Raw genomic sequence first — 19,878 nt, 5'->3', positions numbered from 1 at the left:
GTATCTGGTAGCTCCATCCTGGTATTTGGTGAAATATTAAGACAGCATTAACTTGAAAACGACTCGTTGCACAACACAGCATACCGTTCTATCTCTGTTGTACCACAGAACGCCTTACAACCAAAAATGTTACACTTACTTGTCTTTGTTAAGATAAACAAAAACATACAAAATCATCTAGATACATAGCAAAAATGTGTTGTGAAGGGCGCCTGGGTGGCTCAGCCGGTTAAGCTTCTGCCTTTGGCTCAGGTCACAGATCTCAAGGTCCTGGGATCCAGTCCCGCACTGGGCTCCCTGCTCAGCAGGAGGCCTGCTTCTCCCTCTGCCCCTCCTTCCACTCATGCTTGCTTGCTCGCTTACCCTCTCTCTCTCTAATAAATAATTAAAATCTTTTTTAAAAAAATATGTTGTGAGAATAAGCTGTGATTGATGCTTCTGAGCTTTTTGCAAGAAACTGTCACTTTTTTCACCTGGTCACGAGTGGGTCATCCTGCACCTTGATGCTTTCTAGCATTGATAGGCTTAAAGAAATAAATCAGATTAGTCCCAAGCAAAGAAATACACATGTAAGTTTGGAAGTTCATAATTTATCTTCACGTAGACTACATGGAAGAAAGATTCAAACACTTAAATCAACTTAATACATCCCTACAAGAAACTGGAATGAAATTATTAACAGAAAGGAATTATTTTATATAAGAAATTCTAGTTTGGTTAAAACGTGCTGAGAAAAAAAAAAGTGCTGAGGAAAGGTGCTTTATTCATTTTCTTAAATATACTATTCTTTCAGAATATTGGAAATGACCACTGCAACTCATCTGACCATGAATGTAAATGCCCAATGTGACTCTTTCCATGTATTTTTCAGTTTGATGTAGTGAAGAAATGGCTACTGGAACCAATTTTTTTATTAAAACATTTCTATATATTATATAATATATATAAATGCACAATGAATTTTCACAGACTGAACAAACATATATAACCAGCACTCAGTTCAAGAAACATTACCAGCATCCTACTGTCCCCCTTGTTCTCTGTTCCAGTCATTTCTTGCCCCTCTGCAAAGGTAACCACGATCCTAAATTTGGTACAGAGATCAGTGTGCATGCTTTTCTACTTTATACAAATGTAATCGCAGAGTACTCTTTTGTATCTGATTTCTTCTGCTCAACATTCTGTTTGAAAGATTCATCCACATAGTTGGGCAGAGTTGTAGAATATTCATTTTATTGCTGCATAATATTCCATTATATAAAAATACAATTTATTTAACCATCATATCGCTAATGGGCATTTATGCAGTTCCCAATTTGGGGCTAATACCAATGTGCTGTGAACATTCTGGATGCGCTACCAGAATGTGCGGTTACGCACACTTTAGGACACGTTCTTTTGGTGAACACGTGCAAGTATTTTGTTGGGTATATACTTAGGAGTCAAATTGTGAGGTCATAGAGTATGAAAACAGTTAGCTCCCATAGTTCCTTCCAGTCTTCTAAAAGGTTATTCCACTCAACACTCTTACTAGAAATATTAGATAACTCTTGTTGCTTCACATCCTCACCACACTCAATACTGTCTGTTTTACATTTTAGCCACTCTTGTGGGTATGTAGTAGTACCGTATTATGGTTTTAGTGTGGATTTCTCTAATGACTAATAAAGCTGAGCCCCTTTCAATATGTTAATGGTCATTTAAATATCTCTTCATTAAGTCCCTATTGAAATCCTTTGCCTGTTTTTTCTGTTGGGTTTTCAGAATTTTTCTTAATAATTTGTTAAGTTTATATTTTCTGAACACAGGTATTTTTTTTCTTGGAGGAGGGTAGTATTTATACTCTTGACAAACATTCATGTAACATATACAACGTGCTCGCAAGGCAGTGGTCTAAGTGCTTTACAAATATTAATGGTATCTTTTGATAAACAGAATTAATATTAATGGAGTCCAATTTATCATTTTTGTTTTATGGTTAGAGCTTTATTGTACTGTTTGTCCTAAGGTCTCAAAGACATTCTCCCATATTTTTTCCTCTAAAAGCTTTACAGTTTTGCTTTTCACTTTTATATATCCAGTCTGGAACTGATTTTTGTAAATACAGTATGATATACAGGTTAAGATAGTCTTCTCTACAGGGATATAAATCATCTAGTGCCATTTATCGAAAAGCCTACTCTTTTCCATTGTACTGCAATGCCAACTTTGTCATAAATCAGATGAACCGTGTATGTATGGATCTGTTTCTGGACTCTCTATTTGTTCTACTGGTTGGTTCATATTTTCTTATGTCAAAATGTCTTAATTCAGTGTTTCTCAAACTTTCAAGTGCCTAAGAATAACGCAGAGAAATTGTTAAAACACAGACTCTTTGGCCTCAACCCCAGAGATTCTGATTCAATAAGGGCTTGGGATGGAGCTGGACAAACTGCATTTCTAACAAGCTCCCAGGTGATGCTGCTGCTGCCAGTCCAAGGACCACAACATGATAAGCAATGATATAGTTAAACAATACGCTTTCATAACAGGGCTTGCTCTCTGGCAATGTATATATGCCACCTCAGTACTTCATGCCTGCCTTAGCTATTCTTAGCCCTTCACATTTCCATATGAATTTTAAAGTAAGCTTGAGTTCCACAAAACCATAAAACAACAGCAACAACTACAAAAACAAAAAATCAAACTTGGGATTCTGTTAGGGATTGCACTGGTTATATAGGTTAATTTGAAAAGACTGGAAATTTTATATATTGAGTCTTCCACGAACACAGCAGATACTCCCATTTATTTAAGTCTTCATTGCTTTCTCTTATAAGGTCTTGTAGATTTTAGTATAGAGGCCTTGTACATGTTAAGATAGATTTATTTCTTGAAATTTCACATCTTTGACCTTTATTGTAGGTGCTACTTTTTTTCCCTTTGTAATATTTTCTTAAATTGTGGTAAAATACATATAACACAAAAATTATCACCTTAACCTTTTTTTGTTTTAAGTAGGATCCATACCCAGCACAGAGCCCAGCGCAGGGCGTGAACTCACAACCCTGAGATCAAGACCTGAGCTGAGATCAAGAGTCAGATGCTTAACTGACTGAGCCACCCAGGCGCCCCTCCATCCTTTTTTTTTTTTTTTTTAAGATTTATTCATTTATTTGAGAGAAAGAGAGCACGTAAGCAGGACAAGGATAAAGGAGAGGGAGAGGGAGAATCCTTAAGCAGATTCCCCGCCAAGTGCAGAGCCCAACTTGGGGCTCGATCCCAGGATCCTGAGATCATAACCTGAGCAGAAATCCAGAGTCAGACACTTAACCAACTGAACCACCCAGGGGCCCCAAGGCAGCCCACCGCCTTCACCACTCTTTCAAGTGTATAGTTCAGTAAGTACATTTACATGGTTGTTCAACTAATCTCCAGGAATCTTTCCATCTTGCACCTAAAACCCTGTACCCATTAGACATCAACGCCCTAATACTCTCTGCCCCTGGCAACCACCATTCTACTTCTGTTTCTATGCATTTGACTATTCTAAGTATCTCAGGTAAGTGGAATCATACAGTTGTATATGCTATCTTTTTTTTAAGTCCATTATTTTTATTTAAAGTCTGCTAACTCAAGTAATTTGATGAAATATTGCTTCACGCAAGTATGACTGCTGACTAAAAATCCAGCTTAAAAAAGGGGGGGGGGTACACCTGGTGGCCCAGTCAGTTAAGCGTCTGCCTTCAGCTCAGGTCTTGATCTCAGGGCCCTGGGATCGAGCCCCGCATCAGGCTCCTTGCTCAGCAGGGAAGCCTGCTTCTCCCTCTGCCTGCCGCTCCCCCAGCTTGTGCGCTCTCTCCCTCTCTCTCCCTCTCTCTCTGACAAATAAATAAATAAAATCTTTTAAAAAAGAAAAAAAAAAAGAATGTTGTGTCACTTGCAGCCATACACTTGTCTATGAGATGGAATTCTCACCACTTTCACACTACAGGGCAAAGCTCAGAAACCACCTAAATATAAGTGATAACATTTGTGCAACTGTCTGAAGAAAAGTTCTCTCATTTCTCAACTCTCATTGACCAGAATCTATGAAAGGCAATTCACTGATGCAGTAAGCTTTCATAAGTGTACAATATTCATATACTCTATAATATTACTTATTAATAACATTACTTACTAATATTTATATCATAAATTTATAATATGTACTCTAAATATTATTACTATGAAAGTTGAAATAAACTCTAGTAATATCTCTCTTACTTATAGTTACGTTTTAGAAGTTAAAGAATCAATCCACTTCAGCAAGTGCTGACAAAAAGATACCTTGAGAGCAAAAGGAAGACTGCTCGGCACGCCTCTGCAGGAACTTATCACTTCAAGATACGCCACCTGGGCTGGTGCTCTGACTCGTAACTAAAAAAAGAACTGTAATAATCTAACATCTGAGCAAACTCAGTTAACTGAAATGAAATAGCCAATGAATACCACTGTAACCCACACTAAAAAGTAAATTTTAATATTATGATACGCTACATATGTAGGCATTATTTATGTAGCTAACAATTCCAATACACGAAACATTGCCCTCATTCCCAGAGGAGCGGCAAAGAAAATTCTGTAACACTCTCAAAGAAAATCTGGAGTGTTGTTTCTATTAAAAACAAATTTTCTTTTCACTCTTATCACTGCACGTTTCCAATAACCTTCTTCCAGAGGTCACTGGGATCCTTTATATGACAGCCAGCCAGTCTGCTCCTTTAAAGGTGAAGGAAGGGGCTTTCAGATAGCTGCTTTTCCGCACATAAATCAAAGCCAACTCAAACCTACCTCTCTTTGTGTTTGGCTATACTCAAGCCAAATCAGATGATGCCTACCCAGGTCAGGCTGACCTTACAACACAAGGAACAAAGAAATACTATAAAAAGCAGAACTATTCCCCCTTCTTAATGAACTATTTAAAAAAGCATCCATTGTTAAAATCTGTATCAAATGACAATAAGTTTAAAATTCCCAATTTAAACTATAAATTATCCCCAGGAGAACTGCAGTCCAAATTCCCAGGCCTTGCTCGGCAGACCATTTAAAATCTGTCGGGAATCTGCTTTCCCCTAAGTCTCACTGTTGCCCTCACCAAATCCTCCAACCCAGCTAACTGAACCCTGTACAATCACACTTCCCCTTTGCTCTTGCTATCACTCCATCTAAACCCCATCTGTCTTTCAAGGCCTGATTCAAATCCTCCCTTAGTGAACAACGCCTTCTTTGCTCTGTCTTAAACATTTTCTTCTTTTCTGAGCAGTTAGGGGATTCATTTATCTGTGCTATCAATCTGAAGTTTAAACTGCCTGGTATTACCAATTACACTGCCCTAAGTTTATCTGATGTGAGCTAAATTAAAAATTCCACAAAGGCAAGTCCTATGTTTTATACCTTTATTTCTTCCACACTACCTAGGAGCATGCTTGGCAAATCCTGAGATTCCAAATCTCCTGTCATTACAACACTTTCAAAGCTCTGTCTCTGCTCTGCAGAAAGCAGACACCAGAGAGAGATCAAGCTGTTGGTCATCTGTCTGCCTCAAAATAAACAAATAAATAAATAAATTTTAAAAAGCCTTCTACATTCTGGAGATGCCGGTTCGCCAGCACTACCAGATGCACCTTTCACACCACGCTTAATGACTGAGCCACCCAACCGCCCCAAGATTCACTTTAAAATTAAAATGTATGCAGTCAGAACTGTTTATTCTTTAAAAAGGTTTATCAAATAAAATTTCAATGATCTTGCCATTGCTCAAAACAGTTTTTAGGCTTCATTTTTTTATTATCTGATATATAAAGAGGATTATAAGTAACTAAGTTTAAGTTATAAAGTATAATCATATAAACACCTGTGACTCTGGGACTAGTTTTTTTAACTTATTATATTTATAAATTCATCCATGTTGTTGCTTATAGCCATAGTTCATTTATTTTCACTTTACTGTTGTATATTTCATAACTGTGATATAAAACATCACAATATATCTATCCTTACCCTGTCAACAACATGTAGGTTGCTTCCAGTTTCTCTGCCATGATGCTATTATGAGACATTCACACATATGTCTACTGATGCAGATGCAAGAGTTTCTTAGGTATACTTCTAAGACTGCAATTTCTGAAACACCTGCTATACACAACTTCTTAGTGTTTTACAACCTCTCTCTTGTGTGGAAAAGCAAGGGCTGCATTTTTTCTATTCTGGTTTTTAATTTCAAATTATTTCTGGAGCACCTGGGTGGCTCTGTCAGCAAAGCATCTGACTCTTGATTTTGGCTCAGGTCATGATCTCAGGGTTGTGAGATCAAGCCCCCTGTTGTGCTCACACTGGGCATAGAGATGGCTCAAGGTTTTCTCTCCCTCTTCCTTTGCCCCTCCCCCACACGGCCCCTGCACATGCGTACACATACTCTCACTCTCTTAAAAAAAAAAAATCTAAAAGTTACATTTCCCCTCCCAAATCATAAAAGTCTAATAACAAAAGTTTATAAGCTACCTTTTGATTATTGCATGCTTTATTTCTTTAAACATCCCATATATAGCTGGTCTACCTTATGAATCAGAAAACTGTTGTCTTTGTTGACTCTCAGTCATGATGGCTTGCCTTCTCTTCTCTCTGCTGATCTTTGTGAGCTCACTGCTCAGTTTTAATTAAGGACTGTTGATGTTTTCCTCCAGAGAAATTGCTTTCTGCTGCCACAGCAGCTGCATCATGAATTCAGGATTCCTTCAGACTTGCTTGAGGGTCTTGGCTTAGTAGAAAGTTCTTGAAAGTGCTAGTAGGTCAGTTAATTCCATCCCTCACAGCTGACTCTGATCTTTGATCACGGGAGCTTCTGGTCTCTGGTCCATGAGTCCCCCTTCTTTATGTCAACCTATGTGTTGGGTTTATTTTGTAATGCCTCCCTGTTTCCTTCGCTACTAAAGACAGTATGGGGCAAGCCACAAGGAGGAAACCCAGTGAGAGACACAGGCAGGTTGAGAGAAATTTAACGGTGGTCTGAACACGTCCCAGAGAGCATGCTTTTATCTTCAACCCCAAATAAGAATGGTTAGCTAGCCATGAGGCAGTGATGGGCTTTGCTCGTTTTCTGTATAGTTTTGTGCCAGAGGATTTTTTCCTTTAACTTTTTATTTTCAGATTTATTTTTCTCCTTCAGAAAAATTTCAAGGGTAATACAAAGAATTCCTTTATACTCTTCAACCAAGTTAACTGTGCCACACAACCAACAGTTTAATCTCCAGGCCTAATATAGATTCTACTAAAAAGGGCATTTACAGACTTAAAATAATTAAAGTCTAATTAGCTGTATTTTTATATCCATTAACACAAGAAGTTGCTTGAAATCCTGTATTCATACCTCACTGTGTTTTAGAAGATGTCAATTACCTATGCTATTGTTATACACAAGTTTTCCTGCCTCGTGAATTCTTAAGGTTTTACGTTCATCTTAGCTATCTTTCTGTTTGTTGTTTCTGGTGACTCTCAATCATGAGGGCGTATCATTCAACTCAAGACAACAATGACCTGTGTTAGATGCTAAAGGTCAAAACTACTGCAAGCGGAGCTCTAAACAGTATATTCCTCCATCTGAATTTGGAGTTCCTTTTCAACAGAGGTTTCCACTAATATTTGAGGAAAACTAGCCTGTTTTGCCTTTAAAAAAAAAAAAAAGTAAACTTCATATTAAATGTGGATACTGAGCAACATCCTTTTCTTCTGCTACATTCTTTCCACTTCACACATCAGTCAGGCTGTATTTCATGTTATGCTTCTGAAATTGATGACAAGGACTAATCTACACTGAAATCAAAATCTATCTTCATAATCTCATCAATCTTAAATATTATAGCTCTAAATAACACCTATGCATTTTCCCTTTTAGGTTATTCTTAATGACTTTATTGAAATATAAGACACGTACAACAAAATAAACCCATATTTAGCACAGAGTTTGCTGTTTTCGCAAATGTATACACCTATGTAACCACCATGAAAATCAAGATCTATAAATTTCTATCAGCCCAAAAAGTTCCCTGAAATCAATCTGTGATCTGTTCTCTGTCTTTATGATTTAGTTTTATCTACTCTAGAATTCCAACTAAATGGAGTCAGGCTTCTTTAACTCAAAATTATGTTTTTCAGGTTCACCCACACTGCTGAGTGTATCAGCACTTCATTTTTTATCGCTTAGTATCATTTCTTTGGCTGGATGTACTGTAGTTTATCACTCACTTGTTGATGAACATTGGGTTTTTTCCAGTTTTAAGCTATAATGAATTAAACAGGTATGAACATTTGTATATATGTCTTTGTAGAGACATATATTTTCATTTCTCATAGATAAATACCTCGAGGTAGCACTGATGATTAATTCTATGAGAAAATACCAAACCGTGTTCCAAAGTGCTTGTACCATTTTGCATTACATTACGTTACAATGGATAAGAGTTCCAACTACCCCGCATAGTATTAAGTCTTTTAAGTGGTGTATAGTGGTGTCTTGTAGTTTTAAAATGCATTTTCCCAATGACTACTGGTATTAAGCACTGTTCATATTCTTGTTGGTCATTCATATATCTCTGGTGGAAGATCTGTTCAAATCTTTTCTCCATTTTTTTTTTTCTAAGATTTTATTTATTTATTTGACAGAGAGAGAGACAGCCAGCGAGACAGGGAACACATGCAGGGGGAGTGAGAGAGGAAGAAGCAGGCTCCCAGCAGAGGAGCCTGATTGTGGGGCTCGATCCCAGGACTCTGGGATCACGCCCTGAGCCGAAGGCAGATGCTTAACGACTGAGCCACCCAGGCGCCCCTTTTTCTCCATTTTTAATTGGTTTGTCCTATTATTATTGAGTTGAAAGAGGTCTTTATTTATTCTGAAAAAAAGTCCTTTGTGAGATGCATGTACTGTGAATATTTGCTCAGTCTATTCTTGTCTTTTCATTTTCGTAATGATGTCTTTCAAAAGGCAGATTTTAACTTTAATGCAGTCCAATATATCTTTTAATCCAGTTTCCCTATTATGGTTCATGTACTTAGTGTCCTAGCTGAAAATTGCTCATTACCCCAACGTTACACAATTTTTACCTTAAGGAAATGTAGGAGATTTAGGTCAATGACTGACTTTTATATATAAATTCCTTTGTGATTTCTTTATTGATCCACAGACTAAATATGTGGTTTAATTATTTGGTTTCCAAATATTTGGAATTTTTCTAGATATCTAATAGTTATTTATGTAAATTAATTCCACTGTGGAAAAAGAGTATATTCATACAATGTTCTTTTTTTTATTGAGACTTATTTAACTGGCCCAGTATATGGTCTTGCTGAACATACCACATGCACTTGAAAAAACCATGTATTCTGAATGTATTTTTCTATAAATATCAATTAGGTCAAGTTGGTTGATAGTATTATCCAAATTATCTATGTATTTACTCGGTGTTATTGTCTAGTTGTTCTATCAATTGCTGAGAGAGGAATATTAATATCTCCAAATATGATTGTGACATTGTCTATTTTGCATTTTAATTCTGTCAATTTTTGCTTCATATGTTGTGTGGCTGTTATTAGGCATTATACATTTATGATTGTTATGTCTTGCTGATAAATTTTCCCTTTATTATTATGAAATAGCCCTCTCTGTCTCTGGAAATATTCTTTGTAATGAAGCCCATTTCATTTGATATTAATTTAGCAAATCCAAACTTTTGATACTTAATGTTTGCATGGGATATTTTCTACCCATTTATTTTCAATCTGAGTCTTTATATTTAAAATACAACTCTTAGAACATACAGTTGTGTCTTGTTGTTGTTGTTTTTTTTTCCATTCTGACGATCTTTGACTCTTAGTTGGAGTAACCGTTAACATTTAATATAATTAGAGATATGGTTGAATGTATTTGTTATCCTATTGTACCGCCATTCCTGCCTTCATTTTGGGTTATTTGAATATATTTCAGATTGCCATTTTACCTTATCTTTGGAGTTTCAGCTAGATGCTTTTGCATTTTTTTTTTAATGATTTGTTTTATTGGGATATTGGGACACCTGGGTGGCTCAGTTGGTTGGGCATTTGCCTTTGATCATGATCCCAGGGTCCTGGGATTGAGTCCTGCGTCAGGCAAAGGGAGAAGCAGGCTCCCCACTGAGCAAGGAGCCCAATGTGGGGCTCAATCCCGGGACCCTGGGATCATGACCTGAGTCGAAGGCAGATGTTTAACCAACTGAGCCACCCAAGCGCCCCTGTGTTGAACCTTTTTATACTATCCCACATGGCCAAGTGGCTTGTTCATTATTTTTATGTTTCTTGCCTCTCTGTTCTTCATAGGCTTGCTTCTATTGATCTATCTTCACATTCTTTAACTCTTTCTTGTATCATCTCCATTCAATTGTAAATCCCATCCAGAGAATTTTTATTTTACATAATGTATGTTCAGTTTTAAGATTTCCCTGTGGTTCTTTATACTTTCCATTTTTCTCTACAAATACTTCCTTGTAACTATTAAGAACATTTTTCCTTTATGTCACAGTATAATTAAAGAAATTTCTTTAATCCTTGTCTGTTAATTCCAACATCTAGGTCATGTTGGAGTTGGTCTCCATTGACTGTCTTTTCTCTTATGAATTGCTCACATTTTCTTCATTCTTCATTTGCTGAACAATTTTGGATGATATCCTACATATCGTGAATGTTATACTCTTGGGTATGATTTTGGTTGTACTGTTACAAAGTGTTGGCTTTTTATGTTTTAACACATAACACATTTGACTGAACATGTACACATAGTCTCTTGGGTGGCTGCTCAGAATCTCATCTGAGCTCCTTTGTCCTTAGCTGAGCTGCTAAGAGTGTGCCGTACACATGTGTGGCTCAAGGGTGAGCCAGACTTAAACGTTTATATACAGAATGTAAGAATCCTCATCTGTGACTCTCTCCTTTATGAAATATTCTTCCTCACATTCCAGCAGCCATGGTAGCCCCAATCTCTGTCCTCAGAAAGACTGCTGAATTGCTTTCGGAGTTTTACCTTCCTTGCATGTAAGACACTGAGATTTAGCCACAGGATAGAAGCAAGAAAATCACCAATGTCATTCCCTTCTTCCAAGCAAAATATAAATCTCCAGAATCTTTCTGCATTTTGTCTATAGTTTGTCATTTTATCTGCAGAAGGATGGTTCCAATCAGAGCTTAATTGGCCATCACAGAAGCAGAAGTCTTCCAAATAAATTTTAGAATCAGCTTGTTGACTTCTGCAAAGAAAAAACGCCTACTGGGAATCTGATCACTATTAGATTTAACTTATAGCTCAATTTTGGGAGAACTGTCAATTCAACAATACTGAGTCTCCCAATCCATTAATATTGTAAATTTTCCATTTATTTAGATCTTCTTTAATTTCTCTCAGCATTATATCATTTTCAGTATACAGGTCTTACACTTCAGTTAAATTTATCACTAAACACGTGATATCTTATGCTACTCTAAATAGTTTTAAAATGTCTTTCCCAATTATTCATTGCTAGGAATATGTAAACACAACTGATTTTTTAAAAGACTTTATTTATTTATTTGAGAGAGAGTGAGAGATTGAGAGAGAGAGCACATGAGAGAGAGCACGAGTTGGGGGGGCAGAGGGACATGGAGAAGCAGACTCCCAACTGAGCAGGGAGCCTGACATGGGGCTGAATCCCAGGACCCTGGGATCACGACCTGAGCTGAAGGCAGAAGATTAACCAACTGAGCCACTCAGGCACCCACAACTGATTTTTTTTTTAATTGACCTTGTATTCTTTTCAGGCCTTTCCTATTACTTCCAGTAGCTTTCATGTCAATTCTTTAGGGTTACCTATGTATATAATTGTGTTATCTATGCATACTGATAGTTTTATATCTTCCTTTCCAATCCACGTACCTTTTGCATCTTCTTCATGTGTTTCTGCACTATCTGGGATTTCCAATTCAATGGAAAACTGAAGTGCCATTTTTCTGATCTTAAGAAGAGACTGTTTTTTGTCAATAATGATTTTAATTAGAGATTCTTCATTGATGTCCTTTACCAGGTTGACATTCCCTTCTACTCCTAGTTTACTAGGAATTAACAATATAATATATATACATACATACTTTATATTATAAAGTAAAATTATAATATAAAGTTTATTGAATTTTTTTAAAATGCTTTTCTGCTTCTACTAAGATAATCATTTGGCTTTTCCCTTTTACTATACTAATAAGATGAATTGCATTGATTGTTTCATGTTAATCCAATTTTGCACTCTTGAGACAAACACTATTTGGTCATGACTTATTATCCTTTTTTGCACTGCTGCTTCATATATTTTGTTTTTGTAGTTGCTTACAGTAAAAAGAAGTCAGTACCAGTGACTCCAACGTGACTCGAAGTAAACCCACAAATAAGTATTAACCTTAAGCCATGGTTAACAGTGAAGAAAGAAGTCTAGCAGTTACCAAAGTAGATGTGGTAAGAAAAGAGCCTTGATCCCACTAATCCCATTACTCATTCTGTCTATTTCTTAAGTAAGATATATACAAGGAACTCAAACTACAGTCAAAAAATATTTAATAATCCTCTGTTTAATAACAGTTAACCTATGAACTGATACAAAAAATACAGCATGCCTATCCCTTACTTCTTTAAAAGTTACCAACTTAAAATCCAGAGATCGCTACAATGTTCATTATCAATACATGCCTAGTAAATTAAAATGTACAAGTAACATTTTGAGAAACAAGTATTCAAACCAGAAAGAAAATCAAAATCCTGAACTACAACTGCTTAATATATGTCATCATGTAATGTTAACACAAACTATCAGAAGTATCCTGGCTATCCCGCAAAGTTCTATTGCCTATCTTAGAAAATTAAGAAATAAGTATGCCCTAAAAGAAAAACAGGCAATCACTTTAATCTGTAAAAATGGTTTGCAAACTATGTTATGTTCATAAGTAAGTGTTTACTAAATAGCTTTAAAATTAACAGCAGAAAGAGAAAATATATACAATATAATGTACAAATTCCAAAGGTCTTTTTCCTTTTTTCATTTACAGAGACCTTGGGGCTTCAGGCAGACACTCAGAAGGCAGGCTGCCAGTATCAATTCACACTTAAGCAAAACTTCTGCCAATGAAAACTGAAACACCTGTATGAATTAACTAAATTGTTCCCATTTTCAACAATGAAAGGAAATTAAAAGCATTACTGAATGTCACTGACTTGGCCCATCTGAAAGGAAATAACGTAGATAACAGCTAATTTTAAATTATCAAGCCGATACAACATAAATGGCTCTCTAAAACAATACGGGTTATTTTTACTATGAGTCATTCAGTTTTCCTGAAATGTGTGGATCAAATATCTCAGGAACAGCACTACATTATGACAACCTTAAAAAAATAAAGTATTCCTTTTAGGATAAGCTTCTGACATTGCTGAATGAAAACATTCTCTCAACATATCTCACATACATTTCAACATGCTACACCAATAGGAAAACACTTCTAAAAACTTCTCCAAAAAAGATTTTTTACCATTTTAGTCAAGTTTAAGACAGTTCACTAAAACTGAACAAAATTCAGGAATAATGAGCCATTCATTTGTTTATTCAATATTTAACAAATACCCAGTAACTATGGTTCCCGTCCCTTCAAGTGCTTATAATCCACTGGCAGGAGTATGAAGACTTGTATTACTCTTGTTCTTCTATTAACAAAAGACACTTCCTAGTCTCAATAGTTGATACCCCCAGTTCCAGGCCACCACACCACGCCACAGAAGGGAAATGGCTGCCCAGCAGGAAAGAGTATGCTGTTTCTTTCTTCTCCACTCCCTTCTCTCCCACGTCTACAGCCAATTTCAAACAGGTCTTATCCACTTAGGAATTCTTACTCCTTGAAAACAGAATGCTCTCCTACAAACCTGTGATCAGATGGCCCCACTCATCCCCTAATGCTACAGGTGCACCAGCTCTACCTACTCAAAGGTACTTTCAGGACATTCTCAAATTTGATCCTCAAATCAAGTTTTCAGGGCTGAGGAAGGGGCACATCCCCCACTTCCCTCATTACACAGAAGAAGAAAAAACAAGCGGTGATTCTTCACATCACATAACACTACTTAAATTATAAAACCAAGTGGAGCAATGCAGCATCAAGTTATAGGGCAGACATAAATCCTCTCCAGGGTTCAAGGATATCTCATTCATTCTCTTCTTCTGCATCCATTTATTGAGCAACAACTATGACTGAAGCATTGGAGCACTATCCTGGGCCTTGTAGAAGACCCAGAGAAGAAGAGCCCAGTCCCTGAAATGGGGAGTTTATAGTCTTGTGGGAGCAAGAAGACATATACATAAATAATATAAGCCCAAATATAATCCCTGTTAAAAGAAAGGCACAGAAAGGAGTTCAAGAGTTCAGAAGAAGGATAGCACCAGAAGTGTTTCCTTTTGCCTTAAATACTCTTTTGGAGTAATAGATAAAGGATATTTATATACAGGATATTCAATTATATAGGATATAAATTTCAATGGAATTCTTCATTGAGACGAGGGGCCACTTCTAATTCATCTTATTATCTGCTTCAGTATCATGTACAAAAAAGGGATATCAGGAAGGACCGATAAATGCAAGGATGAGCTGACAAGGGCTCATCTGGATTTTTCTAGTGTGGTCTGTATGCTTCCTCTGGGATCAACAAAAGATGGGGGTGGTGCAGATCACAAAGTATCCTTGGGGCTCCTAAAAGCTCTCCTCACGTGTAAGTTCCTTGTTCTACTTCTTATGAATTAAAGATTTCCTTGGAATTAAAAAACTCATCCCCTTAGAAGACTCAGGCCTGGCACTACACATCACTGTAATCAAACACCTTTCCTCCAAAGAGATCAGTCCTCAGGTCACTTCTGACTTGGACGAGAGTCAGAGGAGGACAGAGAGCAAAAAAAAGGATGTATTACAAAGCCCTTGGCGGAAAAGTATGAAACTCAAATTTATGACCTTCATTGCAAGTTGGGAGAGATGAGTTACCCACCCCAGAGGTTACCAGAGTTAATTACTTCAGAAGTACTTCATAGTAGAGAGGACTAAGAAGGGGGTGGGGGTGGGGCCCTGGGGTAGGGGATCGGAAAGGCAAATAATGAGAGACTAAGAGACTCAACTCTAGGAAACAAACGGTTGCTGGAGGGGAGGTGGATGGGGGGATGAGGTAACTGGGTGATGGCCATTAAGGAGGGCACTTGAAGTAATGAGTACTGGGTGTTGTATGCAACTGATGAATCACTAAATTCTACCTCTGAAACTAATAATACGGTGCATAATTTAAATTGAAAAAATTAAAAATAATTATAAAAAAGAAAAAATGAAAAAAAGAAACGAGAAAAAAAGGAAAAGTTTTTTTTAAAAAAGGAAGAAATACACCCCCACCAACTGGAAATGTTAAAAAAATTTAACTGCTTGAATATAGAATATTTTAGTGTCTTTTTAGGGTAACTATGGAGAATACATATACCTTGATAAACTGCTAAGACCAGTCCCAAGAAAATGTTATTACTGACCTCCTCCCCATGAGAGGCCAACAGCAACACTTCCTAGCACATGTTACATCCTGTTTACCCCAGTCATCAGAAGAAACCCAAGCATCCTGGTCACATTCGTCAACTAGGCCCTTGTCCCCATCCAGCTCTGTACTTTCCTACAGTAACTCAAACTCACCACCATGCCAGACCCTCCATATCCTTCACACTGAGATCCCCCCACACCTTGTCTAAAACAGCCATCCCCGTGCCATTTGTATTCCCTTACCCAGCTCTATATGTCTCCAGAGGACATCTGTTAAGTATATTATTTCTCTCTTGGTATACTGTGTATTGTCCCCACAAGAATGTAAATCGATGTAAACGCCAAGAGGGAAAAGATTCTGTTGACACTGTATCCCCAATGACTAGCACAATGCTTGACATAAATTCAGTATTCAATTGAGATTAGCTGAATAAATAGGAAATACAGAATAATTTCTTAAATTAATCTTTTAAAAAATGTTTAACACTTTACTTGTCAAATTCTTTATAGCACATGTAATGAATAAACAGGGACATTTCCACATAGTTACCTAAACACAGATATGCTACCATCAGAAACACCAAAGATTTCTAAGATCCTCAAGTGAGAAAATGAAACATGCACCCAGAGGACTCAAGGGATTAACATCCTACCGGCTCTAAAACCATAGGCAGGAAATAGTAACTTGAAAAATGTATATTACAATACAAAGTAAGCTAGCTTTTCTACCAGATAAAAATACTTCATTTTTGCCTTATCTGAAAAATAACAAGGAAAGAAAACATCAGAATTCTCTCTTGATTTTAACTATGATTAATAAAAATGTCTTTAAAAAAAAGTATCTTAAGCAACTTGTGCTCATCAAAGATGTGCGTTATCTTTTCATCCATAAGCTAAGAAGATACTGACTGACCCTTTGGTCTGTGACTTTTCTGTCCTTGAAAAGCCTTCTTTGAGCTCAAATCCTCACACATCTATTACTCGATCTTTCCTTTTCACTGCCATTCTTCGCGGACTGTGGTATTTATCAACTTTATTTTCTTATACCTCATTCCCTCCTTAATTCCCTGTGATGACGTGACTACACCATACTCCACCGAAACTGTCCTAGAGACAAGCAGCGCACTCCCGATTATCAGCACCCACAGCCTTTCTCAGCGCGGTTCTATAGTGCGGAACGCTAGCGAGCACCTCATGCTCCTGACACTGCCTCCTTCCTCGGCCTCTATAACCCACGCCCTCCTGCTTCTGGTCCTCACTCTCTGACATCCTCTTTCTGTCCCATCCATGTAGGCATCGCCCTCAGTTGTAGACGAAAGAGGCGCACACTATAGCGGCTCTGGAGTGAGGAGTCAGACTCATGCTCTCTCGCTTCATTTACTCATTGGACATTTATGGAGCACCTATTAGGCCCTGGGATCTAACAATGAACAAGAAATAGTTGGCCACTGCCCTCAAATCCAAGCAAGTACAAAGAAAAATGCTTATGCGGGGCGCCTGGGTGGCTCAGTCGTTAAGCGACTGCCTTCGGCTCAGGGCGTGATCCCGGCGTTCTGGGATCGAGCCCCACATCAGGCTCCTCTGCTGGGAGCCTGCTTCTTCCTCTCCCACTCCCCCTGCTTGTGTTCCCTCTCTCGCTGGCTGTCTCTATCTCTGTCAAATGAATAAATAAAATCTTTAAAAAAAATAAAATAAAAAAAAAAAAAGAAAAATGCTTATGCTTACATCAACAGCAAGATATATGCAGTTTGGAAACTAAACTGGAAACTAAATGGTGAGGTTTTTTTTCTCCGTAATTTCCTTAAGTGGCAGTGTCTCAATATGAGCAATCTGAGGCAAGAATAAATCAGAAGCAATAGAATGTGCAAGGAAAAACACGAAATGGAAAGGACAAGACATTACTCACTGATGTAAATGCCAGCAGCTCCTCTTCAGTTAACTTATGCACTGGGTTATTCTTTTGGAAATTTGTGCTTTAAATTAAAAAAAAAAAAAGTAAATTAATTCTAAAATGCATGTTGCAATTAATGAAATATAATTTTTAAAAAGGCAGCATAAACTTTATTTCAAAGTACATATTTTAATACTACTGCATTATATGCAAATGTAGATATGACTTCACCAAAGATAAGCATGACAATAAATAATGTAATAAGTAAGTAAGTAATAAAATGTACAAATAGGGGCACCTGGTTGGAGCATTCAGTTAAGGGGCCAACTCTTGGTTTCAGCTCAGGTCGTAATCTCTGGGTCGTGAGATCAAGTCTTGCATTGGGCTCCACACTCAGTGCAGAGTCTACTTGGGTTTCTCTCTCCGTCGCCCTCTGCCCCTCCCCCACTCCCCCCCAAAATAAATAAATAAATAAAATCTTTTAAAAAACACTGGCAAAATGTGGTTGGTATACTAAATATCAACATATTTTACTAGGAGAAAGAAATCCAATCTGTGCCACTTCACAAAGAAAATGAAAAGAATTAACATGGCAACATCTCCTATTTATCAAACTCATGCCAAAAGAATTAAAATATTACTATTTTAACCATTAGGCAAAAATTAAGAGGTTGTCAAAGAGGCAGAGCAGTGGGAATTCTTAGACCCTGCTGATCCAAGTATAATTTGATAGGATGATTTTGTTAAACTATTTAGCACTACCCTGTAAAGTGAACCTTCATATATCCTTAGCTCAATAATTCCATAGAGCTCAGAGAAATTCCTGAACAGGTGTACCAGGAATCGTATACACAAATATCCATAGTAATATTGTGTATAACAGGAGAAAATCTTGAAATGATCCCAATATCCAAAAGGAGACTGATAAACTGAGAAATAGTCACCCAATGGAATGCTATAATCCCAAGTAAATTGTAGCTACATATAAAACATGAATGAACCATAAAAACATAATAATGAGAGAAAAAAACAATCACAGAACAATCACAGAAAACTATATAACAGTAAGATACCACTTTTATAAAGCTCAGAGAAAAACTCAAATGAAACAATTGACTTAGAAGTATAAAAACATGTGAGTAAATATATTTTTTTGAAAAGGCAAGAAAATGACAACTCGACTTCATGATAGTGGTTACCTTTTTTTTAAATTCAAGTATAATTAACATACCATGTTATATAAGTTTCAGGTACACAATATAATGATGCAACAATTCTATATATTTCTAAGTGCTCAACATAAGTCTACTCTTAATCCCCTTCATTATTTTACCCAGCCTCCCCCCCCCAACTCCCAACCCCTCCGGCAACCACCAGTTTGTTCTCTGTATTTAAGAGTCTGGTTTTTTGTCTTTTTTTCCCTAGCCCCACTGTTTCACCAATCCATCATCTACAAGAATTCACTTTCTCTGTGTTTCCTTCCTAAACTAACCCAGCCCACTACAATGTCCAAGTCACCTCTCCACAGGGATAATGGCCATGGGCATTAGGTCATGATCTCCAGGTCTTGGGATAGAGCCCCACAGCTAGCTCCCTGCTCAGCAGGGAGTCTGCTTCTCTCTCTACTTCTCCCTCTGCCTCTCTCTGCTACTCGCATGCTCTCTCTCTCTCTCAAATGAATAAATAAAATCTTAGGGAAAAAAGAAAAAGAATTCTATCCTTTGGAACGTAAATATCCTCAAAGGTCAAAATAATCATTCTCAACTCTCCTAAATACTTTATTAAAAGTGTATTCCTAGCTAAGGCTAATCAAAGAAATTTTGCTTATGAAGGAAAGAGAAGGTGAAGTATACTAACTCAAAGGAGATACCTGAGATTCCTAATCTCTAACCCTTTACTTAGTTGCCTAGCAGAGAGCACTGGTGGTGTAGTGGTAATTGGTTGCCCCACTATTCTTGATCCTTGTAGCCATTATAAGATTCCCTATTCATCCAGAACTCCGGGCACCTCCTGGAATAAAGTTTTTCTCAACACAATAAAACCAATATGCAAAGTGTTCAAAGTAACCAAGTAAGTACTGACTTACCAGATTCCAAGGATAACGGCAAGCTCTTCAGCACACAGGTCAGGCATCTGGAACTGTTCACAATCTGCTAACTTTATCTCATTTAGAACAGTATCATCATTGAGCTCAAGATTCTGGTGCAATACAAAATAAAATATTTAGACCAAAAATTAAATCTGATTCATTCAACACACTGTATGCAACTGATTACTAAGGAGGGATCATTCACCTTTTTGTTTAAAGATTATACAATGTCTACATACGGTCAATAGGCTGTTTCCTGTAAAACACATATTTGGGGAAAATTTAC

General features: G+C 37.1%; 1 protein-coding gene across 2 annotated transcripts in view; it reads right to left on the bottom strand.

The window, feature by feature from the left end:
• Window positions 1–19,878, bottom strand: part of TTC27 (tetratricopeptide repeat domain 27) — a 184,070-nt gene that overhangs the window by 130,624 nt on the left and 33,568 nt on the right. For both annotated transcript variants that reach the window (XM_008700249.2, XM_008700250.2), the window contains exons 8-9: window positions 19,590–19,702; window positions 17,519–17,585 (exon numbers count right to left, since the gene is read on the bottom strand). In XM_008700249.2, the coding sequence (XP_008698471.1) occupies window positions 17,519–17,585; window positions 19,590–19,702 (180 nt within the window). The remainder of the gene's footprint in view (window positions 1–17,518; window positions 17,586–19,589; window positions 19,703–19,878) is intronic.

This window comes from Ursus maritimus, unplaced genomic scaffold (assembly GCF_017311325.1).
Source record: "Ursus maritimus isolate PB19 unplaced genomic scaffold, ASM1731132v1 scaffold_6, whole genome shotgun sequence".
NCBI lineage: Eukaryota > Metazoa > Chordata > Mammalia > Carnivora > Ursidae > Ursus > Ursus maritimus.
Note: the sequence above shows the minus strand (reverse complement) of the source record. Positions and strands in the feature narration are given on the sequence as shown.